The sequence below is a fragment of the Thamnophis sirtalis genome, unplaced genomic scaffold (genome assembly GCF_051295495.1).
Source record: "Thamnophis sirtalis isolate CommonGarterSnake01/CBP01778 unplaced genomic scaffold, rThaSir2_p1.2 scaffold_5, whole genome shotgun sequence".
Taxonomy (NCBI): domain Eukaryota; kingdom Metazoa; phylum Chordata; class Lepidosauria; order Squamata; family Natricidae; genus Thamnophis; species Thamnophis sirtalis.
In genome coordinates this window covers 71,530,541-71,546,481 of record NW_028261385.1, presented here as the reverse complement: position 1 = coordinate 71,546,481, position 15,941 = coordinate 71,530,541, and the positions used below count along the sequence as shown (strand labels likewise).

The 15,941-nt window shown below is 35.9% G+C and overlaps 2 protein-coding genes across 2 annotated transcripts in view; one reads left to right on the top strand and one right to left on the bottom strand.

The window, feature by feature from the left end:
* PGM5 (phosphoglucomutase 5) overlaps positions 1 to 15,941 on the top strand; it is a 60,354-nt gene that overhangs the window by 13,438 nt on the left and 30,975 nt on the right. The window contains exons 2-6 of the mRNA XM_014057785.2: positions 3,327 to 3,489; positions 4,612 to 4,758; positions 6,146 to 6,271; positions 12,526 to 12,716; positions 14,045 to 14,199. Of these exons, the coding sequence (XP_013913260.2) occupies positions 3,327 to 3,489; positions 4,612 to 4,758; positions 6,146 to 6,271; positions 12,526 to 12,716; positions 14,045 to 14,199 (782 nt within the window). The remainder of the gene's footprint in view (positions 1 to 3,326; positions 3,490 to 4,611; positions 4,759 to 6,145; positions 6,272 to 12,525; positions 12,717 to 14,044; positions 14,200 to 15,941) is intronic.
* Positions 7,365 to 9,671, bottom strand: LOC148045421 (uncharacterized). The gene is made up of 2 exons (XM_087716010.1): positions 7,870 to 9,671; positions 7,365 to 7,820 (listed from the first exon to the last, which is right to left on the bottom strand). The coding sequence occupies exon 1, from the start codon at positions 9,127 to 9,129 to the stop codon at positions 8,158 to 8,160; it is 972 nt and encodes a 323-aa protein (XP_087572136.1). The 5' UTR covers positions 9,130 to 9,671; the 3' UTR covers positions 7,365 to 7,820; positions 7,870 to 8,157.

Below are 15,941 nucleotides of genomic sequence, written 5' to 3'. Positions count from 1 at the left end.
AAAAAGAATCCAGGAGCTGGCTTTGGAAATCAGGGAGAGTTGTAAGTCGAATTTCTTAGCTGGTTTGATATTCAATATAGTAGATTACTTGGATTTTAGAAACTGAAAAAGAAAAACCATGGTGGTCTCTTCAATATGAAAAAGTGCTCTATTCTTCAATAATCTCCCAATAATATGCTTTCCTCTTTCAAAAAATAAATGATTTAAATTTAAGTTTCTCAATTTTCAGACTGCTAGGCAGTTCTGTTTTAAAGTTGATCCTTGGAATGGATCAAATCAGAAAATATTTTTGTTGAAGAACAAACAGGCTTTACAGGTGGACGTTCAGTATTAGATCACTTTCTTATTTTGCAACATCTACAATAAATGAAAATATACTTTTAAGTCCAATCCACACAATATGCAATTTTATCAATTTCAGAATCACTTTTGTACTTATTGCTACACATAGTGCAAACTTAAAAAATAAAGGATGCCTGAATTTTCTTGTATAACACTTTATGAGAACTCTAATTTAAAAATTAGATGGATGATGTGCTATTATCTTAAATGCCAGTTGGTCTAAAGCAAACTTTATATACTTTAGTTGCATATTGCAATATAGACTCACGCAACATTAATTATGAAAACCTAAGATATTGGTATGTGCATATACAGAATATAATATAATAGTAATAAAAAATAACATAATATACGTTTTATATAGTTACACACACATATATTTGCTAAGCGCCCTAAAATTCATGCTTACCCAATTTAAGAAGTTTAGATCTTCACATATATGGAATAATATTTCATGCATGGCACACTTGAAGTATGTTGTCTCTAGCAACAAAAATCAGCAATAACTCTGCAATCCTTGTATTACTCCAGCAATGCATTATTCACTCCTATTTTTAGGTAGTATGCAACACCACCGCTTTTGTTCTGAGCCCAGTTGGGACCATATAGGTCCTTCATTCCCTTTAGAGAGGATGAAAAATAAAATTTTAAATATATTACAGATCCTTTGATGGGTTTATGTTCCCAACATGGACTTAAATCAAGAGGCTGTTGTGAGCAAAATTGAAGCTAATATTTGTCCATGTATCTTTTTTACTCGTTGAAATTACATTTTTTTTTCACATTTTACATCAAGGAATTGATGCCTCTGATTTTCGATTTTGACTTTAAGTTATTACTTGGTTTCATCTACGAAAGTGCACATGAAACCGAAGTGCCGTGGTTTCTCCCTTAAAGCAATCCTGAGATATGGAGTGACAGTCTTTAAACAGTGTGCCAAGGAACTGACTCTCAAAGATGTTTTCCATTTTCAAGCCAACTAAATATTTAAGTCAAATATGGTTCCTAAAGTCAGAAGAGCTTTAACGTGACAAGAGTTATTGCTCTTCCAACAGTTGTTCTCCAGCGGAAAATTTGGAGTATCCTATTTGAACAAAAACTTTGTCCCTATGATGAAAGAGACCTTGACCTATTAACCCACATTTTATTATATTTATAATTATAATTGCTCTCATGGTAAAGATGCCTAGCTGAAGCTAATAATACCACATTCAAACAGACTTTCAATTCACCTAGCTCTATTTTATTTATAATTGTTATTTTCTCATCACTGTAATTTTATTTCTTTTAACAAGGTTTTACTATTTATTAAGTTAACACACTTCAACCAATTTCAGTATAATTATTGGGTTTTACTGCATTTTTATTTCCTGTCTCACAATTCTTTTCCTTCTGCTTTTGAGCTGGTCTTTAATTGTAATAAAGTACTTCTACTAACTTATCAATTTATATTATAGTTCCAAATGGGAAATAGGTTATTTGCCTCTGAAGTTACTCCTATATTAAACTCAAATAATATTAGAATAACATTACCGAAGTACAGAAAGCCAATTTCATGAATTCAGAAAGGCATCAGGCTAAAAATCATGAGACTGTGAGTTCTACTCCTACCTTAGGCATAAAGCTGGCTGGATGACTATGGGCCAGTCAGCCTCTGTCAGCTCTAGGAAGGAGGCAATGGGAAACCACTTCTGAAAAACCTTGCCAAGAAAGTGCAGGGGCTTGTCCAGGTGGTCTCTGAAAATTGGACACAATTGAAAGGGGAAAAAATATAGTTCAATTAATGGCTGCTTGTTATGTTAAAGAGAGTGAGCAAATTATTAGTAACTACATACCCAAAATTATGTCATTCTGTAAGAATGGAATGGGCTTACCGTACTTCTTGATTCACCCTAATTTTGGCAAGTACAACACAGCAAGCCAAAGTGTTCGGAAATGCACTGTATTCTTGGCCTTTATTTTTAACACAGAAATCTGACTCTGGGGAAAGCTACAGGTCCTAGCTATCAATCATTCTTTGATCCTGCTAAAGGCTCCCATGAATGACAGTTGCTGTCTTTTCTCATGCCTATTAAAGGTCTAAGCGTACAGTTGAACCCACATGTTTCAGATTCCTGCATATTGATGAAGCCTAGTTGATTTCTAATGACTTCCATTGACAAAATTACAGCTTTGATTCTCAAGTGAGACTGATTCTTTTCCCCCCAAACTTTCGTGAAGTTATACCACTGTCTTTATTAAGATAACTTCTTTTTAGTAGAGACAAATTCTTAGACAGCAATCTATATTGTATAATATTTCTGTATTATGTGTGACATAATGCATGTGGATTATGGATATAGGTTATAATGAAAGGTTTCTCATATTTCTATAAGTTAATTTTATTTATTAGATTTTCATTTATGGCACCATTTGATGGCATGTAGAGTTTTCGGCCACTGGCTATAATCTTGCTCTACACTAAGATATAATGGAGCAAGAAGGCAGGTGAACACTATGAAATAGAAGCAGATGTACACAAGGGTGGGCTTCAAAAATTTCAGCAACGGGTTCCCTGCCAGTTGTTGGGTGGGAGTGGCCTTGTTTGGCCTAGTTGGCCTCCTGCACCATGGCGGAGGGTGTGTTTTATCTTCCCCAGGCTCCAGAGGCTTTCCTCAAGCCAGGGGTGGGATTTGAAGGTTCTCCGAACTAGCCATAACGTTAGCTACGGGTGAACCTGTAGCAACCCACCCCTGGATGTACATCAGGAATTCATGGATAAAATCTACTTGTATGTGGTCTTTATTCATCAGTACAATCAGAGTTGAAAATCCTTGCTATTTTATTGTGATCAATGGCTCAAAATATTTGCTGTGCAGCTTGGATGTCAACCAGTATGATTATGTTTGGAACTAAGCTCTCCCCTTTTAATAATAGAGATCATCTTTAATCAATGCATCACGTACCATCAACCATATCTGGCATTGTTTTTTTCTGGCATTTAGATTGGAAGATTGATTATTGGGCAGAATGGCATTTTATCCACTCCTGCTGTGTCCTGCATTATCAGAAAGGTCAAAGCTACTGGCGGGATTATTCTCACAGCTAGTCACTGTCCTGGAGGACCTGGAGGAGAATTTGGAGTAAAGTTTAACATTGCCAATGGAGGTAAGAGTTGTTGTGATGCAACTTATTACGAACTCTGATTTGTTTTTGTTTTTAGAAAAAACCTAAGGTCCGAAAAGAAATTTGCCTGTTACATTGCCTATTGCCTCTTACTTTCCCCATCTATAATCATATAAAAAATTAAAAATAATGTCTGTCTATATCTGTCTAACCAGCCAACCAGCCAGCTATATATCTTAATACATCTTAGATTTAAATACAGAATATTTAAATATTGAAAGGGCTTGTAGACTTTTCCAACTATTAGTTTTTTGGGGGAACTGAAATCTTTGAATAGACATGTTTTCATCTCTTTTGGTTCCAGGCATAAGATCAGTGACAAGAAGTCTGTCTGATGTAGTAGCCACAGACACCTCTGCTGACATCGCCACATCATCCTGTCCAATTAGATTTCTGAAATATTATTTAGAATATCTAAAATATTATTTTAATTATAAATAAATAGGAATCTGATTTATTACTGCAGCCCCATTTGGAAATGTACCCATCTTCTCTTCTTAAGGTTAATAGAAGATAACTGGCAGAATGCATCCTGTATGGGGAAAAAACAGAGTGACAAGGAATATTCTCACCATTTTTTCCTATGGTAAACTAAATATGCTACTCTCCACATAGAACAGTGTAGCGATTTTGTGAGAACATTGCAAGCTCTCAAAATTCTAATATCCCATTGGTTACAAAATTTTATACATATTGCCAACTTAGACTTATACATCGTTTCACAGTACTTTAGAGACCTTTCTAAGCAGTTTACAAAGTTACCCCCAACAATCTGGGTCCAATAAATAAAAATAAATAATTGAACTAGATTTAAAAAAAAATCCTACTAATTAATATTTGCTGAGACATTAAACCCAAGAAGTTTAATTTGATTTTTCAGAAGATCCAACATCAGACATGCAGCTCAGTTTTAATCTGAAGATTTCAGAGACCATAAAAAGCTCTAATAAAAATGCATGCACTACTAAAATACTATGTTAATTTAAACTATTGTGTATCTTGTAATAATATATAAAATGTATTTCGTATTTAAGAGCATTTAATCTCTGTTTTGTGGTTGATATTCAAGAATTGATACAGCTTATGTTTGTCTTATATTTTCAGGTCCAGCTCCAGATGTTGTTTCTGATAAAATTTATCAGATCAGCAAAACCCTTGAAGAATATGCCATTTGCCCTGATTTGAGAATTGATTTGTCTCGGTTGGGAAGACAGGAGTTTGATCTGGAGAATAAATTCAAGCCTTTCCGGGGTATTGAATTCTTTTCCATAGTGTGAAAAGTTAGTCCTTTAAAAAGTTATTGGCATGGTAGTATTTTAGAACGGAAATAGGAAATCCACAATGGGAATGTGTCTTTTCCCTTGTTACCCAACTGTTTAAGTTTCACATAAATTTTAGTACTATAAAGGGAATACTATATTGATAATAATCTTATTCTGGCTGTGACTGAAATTCAAACCAATATCTAATTTTCTGTTCCCCTGATTCTTGTTAGCTTAGCATTCCCATTCTAGATATTTTTCTTCAGGCATTTTACTTCTAAACTTAAAGCACAAGTTGAAATTTCAGTTTCTCATTCTACAGCCTTTGTTTTACATTACTAAATTGATTATGGATTTTTGTGGTCATTGTGTTACTAAGCCACATAGTCATTTTATAGAGTTTTTTTTAATACATGGTTTTATTCTAGACTTTTTGATAACTTGTTGATATTCTGTTTTATTCCATTGCATGCCCACAATTCTGGAAGCAATACAGTGAGTTTTAGAACTTATAACTTTATCTTTGCTTCTGCCTTTATTGGTCCGACATGATTAGTACTGCCCTGAGCCCCTGTCTGAGGAAGATAGGCAGTTAAGAAATAAGAAATATAAATAAATAAAGTAAGCATGTCCTAAGTTATTCTCTTGCTTATTCATAGAATATCCAAAAAGCTAACAGTAGTAGAATATTCATAGTTGACAGGATCAGGTAGAAATTATTGCTGAGCAAAAACATTCAGTGGACATTTTGTGAAGTAGAAAAAAGGTAACCGTCTGAGGTATAGTAAAGCATTGAGGACAGAGATGATATTCAGCCGGCTCTCTCCAGTTCATTCGAATCGGTAGCTGTGGCTGTGGGAGGCTCCGCCCACACACCCTGATGTAATACACGAGCACTGCGCATGCGCAGAAAGTGGTGTGCATGCACAGATGCAGCACGTACGAGCAAAGCAAGCGTGCACATGTGCTCACATTTACGAAGCAGTAGGGAAGGTAAGTGAATCCCACTGCTGATTGAGGGACTGTATTCTTGAAAGTGAAACACTCCAAGGACCTTTCTAGGTTGCCTGAATATGCATGTACGTGTACATGAACAGAATACACTTCTGCCAATTCTGCTGCTGAAGTTTTAAGCAACTTTGCCCTTACGAATGGTTCAGGCAACCCTGACAAGAATTCTACTATGGACTTTGAATTGCCAAATTGAGAGGCGATCTTTGATAAAGGTGCTGGGTTAATTCCCAAAGCATTTATGGCGAAGATTTTCACTTAACTCAGTGATAAAAGTTTTTGTAGTAATAATTTTCATTTGCTGTGTACTTATAACTAAGCACGCTCTCCTGACTTACATCCTTTGTTTCATCTTTTGTGCACAGTTGAGATAGTGGACTCTGTGGAGGTTTACCTTAATCTTCTGAGGACCATCTTTGATTTCAGTTCTATTAGAGGCTTGCTAACAGGGCCAAATCAACTTAAGATCAGAATTGATGCCATGAATGGAGGTAAAGAGCACCATTTTTAATGCAGTATGTAAACTACTGATTTTTTAAAATGCTGAAAATAAGATTTAAAACTCATACAATAATTATTATTGCTTTATACCAGGCTATCATTCTAAATACATTTGCTAGCGAGTCATCCTTAATGAATGCAGAGAAATGCACATGATTTTGCTGTTAAGTATAATATTCAAAATATCTGTCATGTTCTTAAGGGAGTTATGTATAAGGTGAGAGTGGGACAGAGTCAGAGAGATGCCTTAAATTTCCTACTGACTTAATTTTGGAGATGGGAGTGAAAGGGGAAAAATCCCTTTCTTCAGCTGAAAACCAAAATATTACCGTATTTTTTGAAGTATAAGACGCATCCTTTTCCCTCAAAAAAGAGTCTGAAAATCTGGGTGCGTCTTATACACTGAATACAGCATTTTTTCCTCCTGAAACCCCGCCCCCTTCACCAAAATGGCCATGCATAGCTTTTTTTTTTTTTAAGTTTTAAATATTTTATTTCATTTTCATTTTCATTTTCATTTTGTACAATCACTTATATACTGTGCAAAGAAAAAAGGAAAAAAAAAAAAAACCCCCCAACATAACACTTCATTCCCCCATACACCCTCTCTTCCCCCTCCAACTTTCCTTTCACCCCTCCAACATTCCCCTCTTCTACTTCCCTTCCCCCTCAGACATCTCCCCCTCCCTCCATTTACCCTCCTTACATTCCCTCTCACTCCCTCTTTACTTCTCCCTTCTCTTTCCCTCTTCTCCCCACTTTGGTGTATCCATACAATTCAATTTGTTTTTTACAATAAAAGTAGAAAAAGAAAAAAAGAAAAAGAAAAAAAAAAAAACGGCAGTACACAAGTGAATTCTTATTGTTCTAAGGATTGAAACTGTAATTCCACCCTCCCCCCTCCCCCCTATAATCCCCCCTCCCTAACCCCCTTACGGCTTCGCAGGTCCCATGCCCGGCATAATTCTTTAACAAGCATTTAAGTATAATAAGGCCAACTAACTTTAAAATTTAAAAAAAGTAAGATAAAAGTAGCCAAAAAGAAAAAGGAAAAATAGTAGAAAATAAGAAATAATAAAAAAAAAAACACCCACACTCACACACAAAAAGGAGAAAGAAACAAAAAGGGTCATAAGCCCACTACGTTACCACAGCTTCCCATTATCTATAAATCTTAATCAATGTGACTCATTCCAAATTTCGATTATTTTACTACTTGCAGGGTTTCAAACTATATTAGAGCCAGGTAAGTTGATCAGTTAGAATTCCCCAACTAAAAATCTCCTTGCTTTGTCTATCTATTCAAACCTTTAATTTATCTCCTTTTTTATCCAAGTATCCAAACCTTTCTATAACACCATTAACTCAAATACTTCTTTCATTTTTCATTTCCAACACCTCCCTTTCTATCCTTACCCACCTCCACATATAAATTTTTTACCTTCCACCCTGCCTTTATCCATATCCACATATATATTTTATCCATATTCGTTGCTCCTCCCATATTTACTCCACTTTCCTGAAGATTCTCCGACCAAACTTTCTTAACCTTATATTAATATAGCAACTCAAACAAACATCAGCTTACGTTCTAGCCCCATGTAATCTAATTAAACTTTCGCTGCCCTTCCCTCTCCCACGCACCTCCCAACTCCGTTTGTCCCAAACCACAACTCAAAAAGATCACAATTTCCGCTCTCTTCACCTAAAAGAATAGTTCATGCGCAATTAAAGTTAGAGTTCAAACAAAATTTCTGTACAATATATGTCCCCAATCAGCAACGCTTCTTTCAGTCTCCATGTCTCATCATCGATATGCCACTTTTCCATTTTATCCCAGACGGAAATCATAAAGCTTTAAAAACATCGCTAGTCTTTATTCTTTAGTCTTCTGCCCTTCCGGAAGAGAAAAGCAACACGCTCCACCTTGTAACCACGTGTCTCGCTGTTTGTCTTCTCCTTCTCCCTGTCTCTCCCCAGATCCGGATGAATCAGGAAGTCCCGCCTTCAGGGTCTCGTAGTAAAATTTTCGGGCTTCACAGACAGAGTTAATGCGGTGTTTTTGGTCGCCAAATGTAACTGTAATACCAGCTGGGACTTCCCATCTATATGAAATCTGAGAGTTTCTGAGTTCTTCGGTTAAGAAAGCATACTGTCTCCTTGATCTTAACATTTGAAATGGTATTTCCTTAAAAACAATCAAGTCGTCCCCGTCAATTCTCAACCTCTTTCCGTAGAGCCTCTGTGTTATCTCATTTCTAGATTCCCTTGTAGTAAAGTATATTATTATGTCCCTCGGAAGCTGTCGCTGTTTTGCTACCCAGGAATTCTGGCGGTAAATTCTTTGAATCTGCCAATCAAAGTTAAGTCCCGGACTTCCCACCAAGCGGCTGAAAGCCTCAAAGAATGTCTGTTTCAAATTCTCCTGTTGGTTTTCACGCAGCCCTCTAACACGTATAGCAAAGGCAGACTTGTTATAATTTAATTTGACAATTTCTTTTTGTGCAGATTCAATTTCCTGTTCTAACGTTTGAATTTTTGATATCAGATTAAGGTTACTTTCTTCCAAAAGTTCCAATTTGTCCTCCGTTTCAGCAATATAATCTGTCATGACTGTCATTACCCCGATTATATCCTGCTTTGCCTGAGCAATTTTAGCATCAAATTCATCAGATAAATCCGAAATCAGTTGATTAATCTCCTGTCTGAAATCATTAAGCGTTTTAAGAAGGAATTCTTGTGTTAGCAAATCTCCCGTGGAGGGTGTAGGAAACAAGGGTAGCGGCTTCATGGCATTTTTGGGAGATATATTATTAAGGAGGCGCTTCTGTCTAAGTTTGGGAGCCATTCCAGAATAAAAATAAGAGAATCCAGCGAGCCAAAAATCAAAGTCTGTGCTCCCCTCAGATAATCTTTTAGCAATTAGTACGGAGAAGCCTTCAGGAGGGTAGGGTCAGCTAGCTGCGTCAGATCAAACACAAAAGCTACGAGATCGCCATCTTGTGACGCAGTTAAAAAAAGAAGAGAGGGAGCCTTTTGCGAGATTGAAGCTGGTATTTTAAATAGTAATAGAGAAAGTTCCTCGGGAATGTTCCCCGCCCGAATTGGCTTTTAAATAGCTTAGTTTTGTCCTGGGGGGGAGGCAATCTGCCTAGGCTGCAAAAAAAAGCAGCGCGGAAAACTGGCCGGAGTAAAGGCTCAGCTAATGTTGAACCTCTTCTCCATTCACAGCAAAAAAAAAAAAGCTATGAATTACAAAGAGATCCTAACGACTGACCTTCTCCCTGCCCCTTTCTGCCAGAAAGGAGAGATATCTATAGATCTTATAAGATATACGAACCAGAGTCCTGGCAGGAGCTTTACTTAGCTCCCGACGGCGGCAGCCCCTCCCCTCGAAGCCCGCCATGCATAGCTTGTAGGAGGCTTTCAGAGAGCTCCTGGGGGTTGGGGAGGGCAGAAATGAGCAAAGAACAGTCTGTTTTTTTGCTCAATTCCCGCCCTGCCCCCAGGAGTACTCTATAAGCTTCCCAGTGCCCCTTTTTTGACAAAAAACAGGGCCATTTTCATGGAAAAACAGGCTGGTTTTTTGCTTGTCGCCCCCCCCCCCCCGGCAGCCTTCTAAGGGTATTCATGCCCTTTTTTTTGAAAAAAAAAAAACAACTGGGTCCGTTTTCACAAAAAAGGGCTGTTTTGGGGAGATTTGCAGAGTGGATTTTTTTTTTTTTATTTGCCTCTTTAAAACCTTGGTGCGTCTTATACTCAGGTGGGTCTTATACTTCAAAAATATGGTAATTGGCTCTGGGAAAAAGCAGTTCTTGAATGTACAGGACACTTTTTGTTTCAATTAACTTCAGTTAAAAGTATTTATAGCATTGTCCTTTTTTAATTGAAAGGACATCAAATATATATATATATATATATATATATATATATATATATATATATATATATATATATATATATATATATATATATATATATACATTTATATGTGTGTGTGTGTGTGTGTGTATGTATGTATTTTGTGTCACCTACACCCATGAAAATCTACAAAAACATATACATACATACATACATACATACATACATACATGCATATGCATATACATATATACACATATACACATATACACATATATACACACATATACACATATACACACACACACAAACACACATACACACACACACACACACACACACACACACACACACACACACACACATATATATATATATATATATATATATATATATATATATATATATATATATATATATATATATGGATTATATGTTGAAAAATTCGTAGAAACCAAGTTCTTCAAATGTGGCAAAAATAACTGGGACAAAGGTGACAGGTTAAAAAATACGTGATTATATTTTTGTAAGTGTATATATTTTTCCCCACAAACGGGTTTCTTCAGTTTATTAAAACCTTCAATAATAGTTTTAAAATAATTAATTACTATCATCTTTAGAAAAGTTAAATATGGCAAGAGTGTTTATACCACAAATAAATTGTTGAAATGCATCTTTCTATGACATTCCTATACGCAAAGTGATATCGCATTTCACCCACTGCCTGTTTTCCATTTGTATTTTTTTTTAAATGCTATTCAATTTTTCTTCTCCCACAAACCGCAGATACTATAATTGAGTTTAGATATATGACCTCATACCAGCTATTTCCCTCAACATTGGCTAAGGAGATATTTTCAAAGAGCCACAAAATTCTTTGCAGAAGTGAAGAAAATCTGTCTCTTCCTTTAATTATGTCTGATGTTGATGTTTAAGTAGAGCAACATTCTTTTTTAAAAATCAGTTTCCTTTCATTTCCTGAGACCATTCTTTCTACTGCTCATATATAAAACTCTTTCAGTGTCCAAAATGTCCACTAGTAGAATATTTGACTTGCATTTGGTATTATACAGCTATTTCTTAAGCACTCTCATGGGTTCCCCCCCCCCAATAAAGTTTGTTATTTATTAATATATACCAGGTGATATATGTTGCTGCCCTGTGTTCTCACGCCTTTTATAAAATAGCTGGACTTTCACTTGGGAATTTCCAGAATACAAATTAATCCAGAATCAAACTGCCTTTAAATTAATCACCACACTAATACGTTTGGTTTTGATACCAGCTTTTTATTGTACAAATGACATAAGCAGCTGAACTGCCAATTTAGATATTCTACAGGTAGTCCTCAACTTATACAACCGAGTCCAAAATTTGTTGCTAAGCAAGGCAATTGTTAAGTGACTTTTGCCCCATTTTACAACTTTTTTTGCCAGGATTGTTAAGCAGTTGTACAAAGAATCTTGATGTCGTTAAATGAAACTGGCTTTCTCCATTGACTTTGCTTGGAGGAACCCAGCTGAAAAAGTTACAAGTGATAACCACATGAATTCCAGGACAGTGTAACTGTCATAAATAAATACTTGCCAAGTGCCCAAATTTTGATCATGTGCGACAGTTGTAATTGTGAAAACTGGTCCTAAGTCACTTTTTTCAGTACCATTGTAACTGTGAACAGTCACTAAATGAACGATTGTAAGGTGACGGCTACTTCTATAGCAGCATAAAGAACAAAATAAGTGTAATAAATCACTGAAACATCATACATTTGTTTCACTTTCCCAAAGTGCCCTAAAACTGAACCAGACATTCAGTGAAATTTCTGCATTCCTTCTGCAGTAGTTGTAGAACAAAAAAGAAGAGGTGCTTATTCCATGTGCTTAATGCTGAACCTCTTCTATTTTTATTGATTTATTGATTATAGTTTGGATTTACTATTGTTTTTACTGTCATTTGTTTCCTAAATTATTAGGTAATAAACAGATCTTTCATAGCCTTCATCTTTTTAAAGGAGATTACCTTGGTCACTGCATATAAATACAGAGGCAATTTTTGTAGAGAATTGCATGTTACCTTGTTTAACAGAGAGTGATGTAATACCCTGTTTAATGTCTACGGAGAGTCTCAGTCATCCAGGTTATAGTTGTCCCAAAAGTGCTTTTTCCAAGAGGCAACTGGACTTTCTGGTTTCTTGCATGAGAAGCGAAATATCTTCAAAAAAAAACAAAACCCCAACCCCAAGAAAGTCCAGTTGCCTCTAGAAAAAGCACCTTTGGGCCCCCCTTATTGCAAATCGATTCCATTTTTTTTAATGCATGAAGGTGTTCATTCTGAATATTTATTTGAAAATGGTCTTTAAATTGGAGGCAAATCCCTTTTGCAGTGATGGGTCCCTATGTCCGGAGAATCCTGTGTGAGGAATTGGGAGCTCCTGCTAATTCTGCAGTTGATTGTGTCCCTCTGGAAGATTTTGGTGGCCAGTACCCTGATCCAAACTTAACATATGCCACTTCCTTGTTGGAAGCAATGAAAGGAGGAGAGTATGGATTTGGAGCTGCATTTGATGCTGATGGGGTAGGTTTGGGGAAACTAACTTCATAGCTGAAAGTGACCTAACAACAAAGTGAATTAACAACAAAAAGATTTCTAACTTTCACATAGCTATTAGGCTTTCATTTAAGCACAGAAGAAATTAACAGTTTAGTTGACAGTTATGCACTTCCCTCATTACTATGAACAATTCAGTAGCTCAACGTTGTTCAGTGCTAAAATATTTAAAGTTCCAAAATATATCGTTTAGTTTCTTACATGGGATCAATTGTAGATTTTTCAAGTTCATAACATGTATTGGAATGTACATTTCAAGTTCATAATGTATCTCATAGATTTTCCAGACAAATACATGTATCTTTTTGATAGTATTAGAAATGTTTGGCAGTTATAATTGGAAAACTGATTGAAGTGTCAGGTAAATAAATTGTGTATACAGCTGAACCTAGCCATGGGACCTCCATCCCACCTCACTTCTGTTGTTTTTTTTCATTTTGCATTATTCATAGTTACTACCAAAATAATCTCCAGTTTTTGGTAAAACAATGAAAGGTTTTTTTCCTGATTTAATCAGTAGGCAACAGATGAAGAACCCAGTGTAAATGATACTTTGGAGTCACATTTTTAACTCCTTTGTTTAGGACATGAAGCACTTTCTACCAAGTATTGTGTGACCATTTTAGGAAATGTAATGCTGGACTTGATATTTCCAGTTAAATTCAATTCTTTATCTCATTCTAACTTTTAGTTGTTTATCCTTCATTTGCTGAAAAGATTGTTGGAGAACAATTCCTGCCTAATAATGAAAGATTTATAGAGCATAATTATTGGAAATCTTCACAGTTCAATTAAAGAAAACAGTTGATAACATTATGCTTTGTTATAAGATACAAATAAGAATTAAAAGTTCAAAATTGATTTTGCAGTTCCCAATGAAGAAGGACTGATAAAAGATATTTCCTTCCTCCTTCTGTCCTCCCTCCTCCTATTCTTTCTTCCTTCTTTCCTTTTTAATAAAGCTTAATGTAAGGGGGAAATGTTACTATTCTTCAAGAGAGTGTGTTTCCAGGAAAAAAGAATATGAAACTTTGGAATCACAAGCTATTATATTTTTTCCCCATAATTTATTCAACTAAATTAAACTGCTCCATGGGGTTTAGATCAGGCCATGTAGCTGAGTACTACCATATGAAACAGACTAAAGCCAAATAGCAATTTTGGGTCTCCCTCTTGCTAGAGTGCAAATTGAAAAAAGGGACAATCCAGCTCTTTTTGCACAAGCACTTCAGATGTTCTTCTTTACCGATTCATTTCCCCTTTCCCTACTCAATATATTTTATTTTCTCTTTCAGGATCGTTACATGATTCTGGGTCAAAATGGATTTTTTGTTAACCCTTCTGATTCCCTGGCCATTATTGCAGCAAATCTCCATTGCATTCCATATTTTCATCAAATGGCTGTGAGAGGGTTTGGTAGGAGTATGCCTACCAGCACTGCCTTGGACAGGTAGGAGACAAATTTCACTGGTATCATTATATCTTGACCTGCATAAGGAATTTACTGCTGTATTCAACTCCCAATTCCTTGGTTGCAGTTCAGAAATTCTGCAACTAAATTTCATCAGCAAACCACCAAGAAATGGTTTTTCTCCCGTTTTATTTTCCGCTAGTTTAGGGCACTCATAAAACAGTTGTCTAAACGCAACCAAAATATAGCAAAATATTTTTTTCCAATCTATGGTATGTCTCAAAATAGCCCCATTCATTTAGGGTGGGATGTTACTGGCTTGCTAGATGTTTTTATTTTTTCAGATATGTATCTCTGAAATTCAGCTTCAGCTTCTCACACTATTAAGTTTTCTGATCAGGACTGCTAGGTGTTATATTTCATCATGATATGTGGAGGACCACAAATTGACCATTTCTGAGTTAAGTATAGAGTTAATTGCAGAGACACTGATCTCATGAACCAGAATAATCTCTATTAAACCCTTGTGTATTTCAGAAAATATTTTCCAGAGGAGCTATATAATTCAAAGCTATTGTTGTTGTGTAGTGCATGTGTGTGCACTTCCACATAATAGAAAGTAGAAGCTATGAGCAAAACATCTTTGTTTCAGGAAAATTGCTACCAAATTACAAATCTTTGTTTAAATGCTTGAATTTTCTAGCTGTTTCCCCCCATCACTCACTCTTCCTGATTTGAAGAGAATGATGTTTCAAATACTGATTACTGCTTTTGATATCTTTATTTTTTTAAAAATATTAATACCGGTAATTAAAAATTTAATATAAATGAAATAAAATTGAATTTAGTGTGTAACTTTGAATTGTTGACTACAGATAGCCCTCGACCTACAACCACATTTGAGCTCAAAATTTCTGTTATTAAGCAAGACATTTGTTAACTGAGTTTTGCCCCATTTTACAACCATTCTTGTCACAGTTGTTCAGTGAATCACTGCAGTTGTTAAGTTAGTAATACTGTTTTTAAGTGAAATTGGCTTCCCCATTGACTTTGCTTGTCCAAAGGTCACAGAAGGGGATCCCATGACCCTGGGACACTGCAACCGTCATAAATGTGAGTTAGTTGCCAAATATCTTAATTTTAATCATGTGATCATGGGGATGTTGCAATAGTCATGTGAAAAATGGTCGTAGGTCACTTTTTCACTTTGTAACTTTGAACGTTCACTAAATGAACTGCTGTAAGTTGAGGACTACCTGTACCTTTTTGGAATGCAGTCCTTGACAGATCATTCAAAGGCCAAGCATAGCTCTCAGCTGGAAAAATATTGTCACTCCTGGCCAAGCATGTAGTGTGAGTCAGTATAAGCTTTCACTGTTTGCTTAACCTATTACATTAAACCAACCAATTTTAACTAGTAGGCAACAATAGCAATAGCACTTAGAGTTATATACCGCTTCATAGTGCTTTGCAGCCCTCTCTAAGTGGTTTACAGGGTCAGCATATTGCCTACAAGAACCTGGGTCCTCATTTTACTGACCTTGGAAGGATAGAAGGCTGAATCAACTTTGAGCCAGTCAGGATCGAAATCCTGGGAACGAGCGGTAAGTTAGCCCTGCAATATACACTATATTGCCAAAAATATTCGCTGACAACAGTCTGATTATGTGGATGGGTGAGCAGATACTTTTGGCAATATAGTGTAGGTAGTCCTCAACTTACGATCACAATTGAGCCCAAAATTTATGTTGCTCAGCGAGACATTTGTTAAATGAGTCTTG

Coding starts and splice junctions, on each gene's coding strand:
- LOC148045421 (XM_087716010.1), bottom strand. CDS start 9,129: ATGGCTCCCAAACTTAGACAGAAGCGCCTCCTTAATAATATATCTCCC.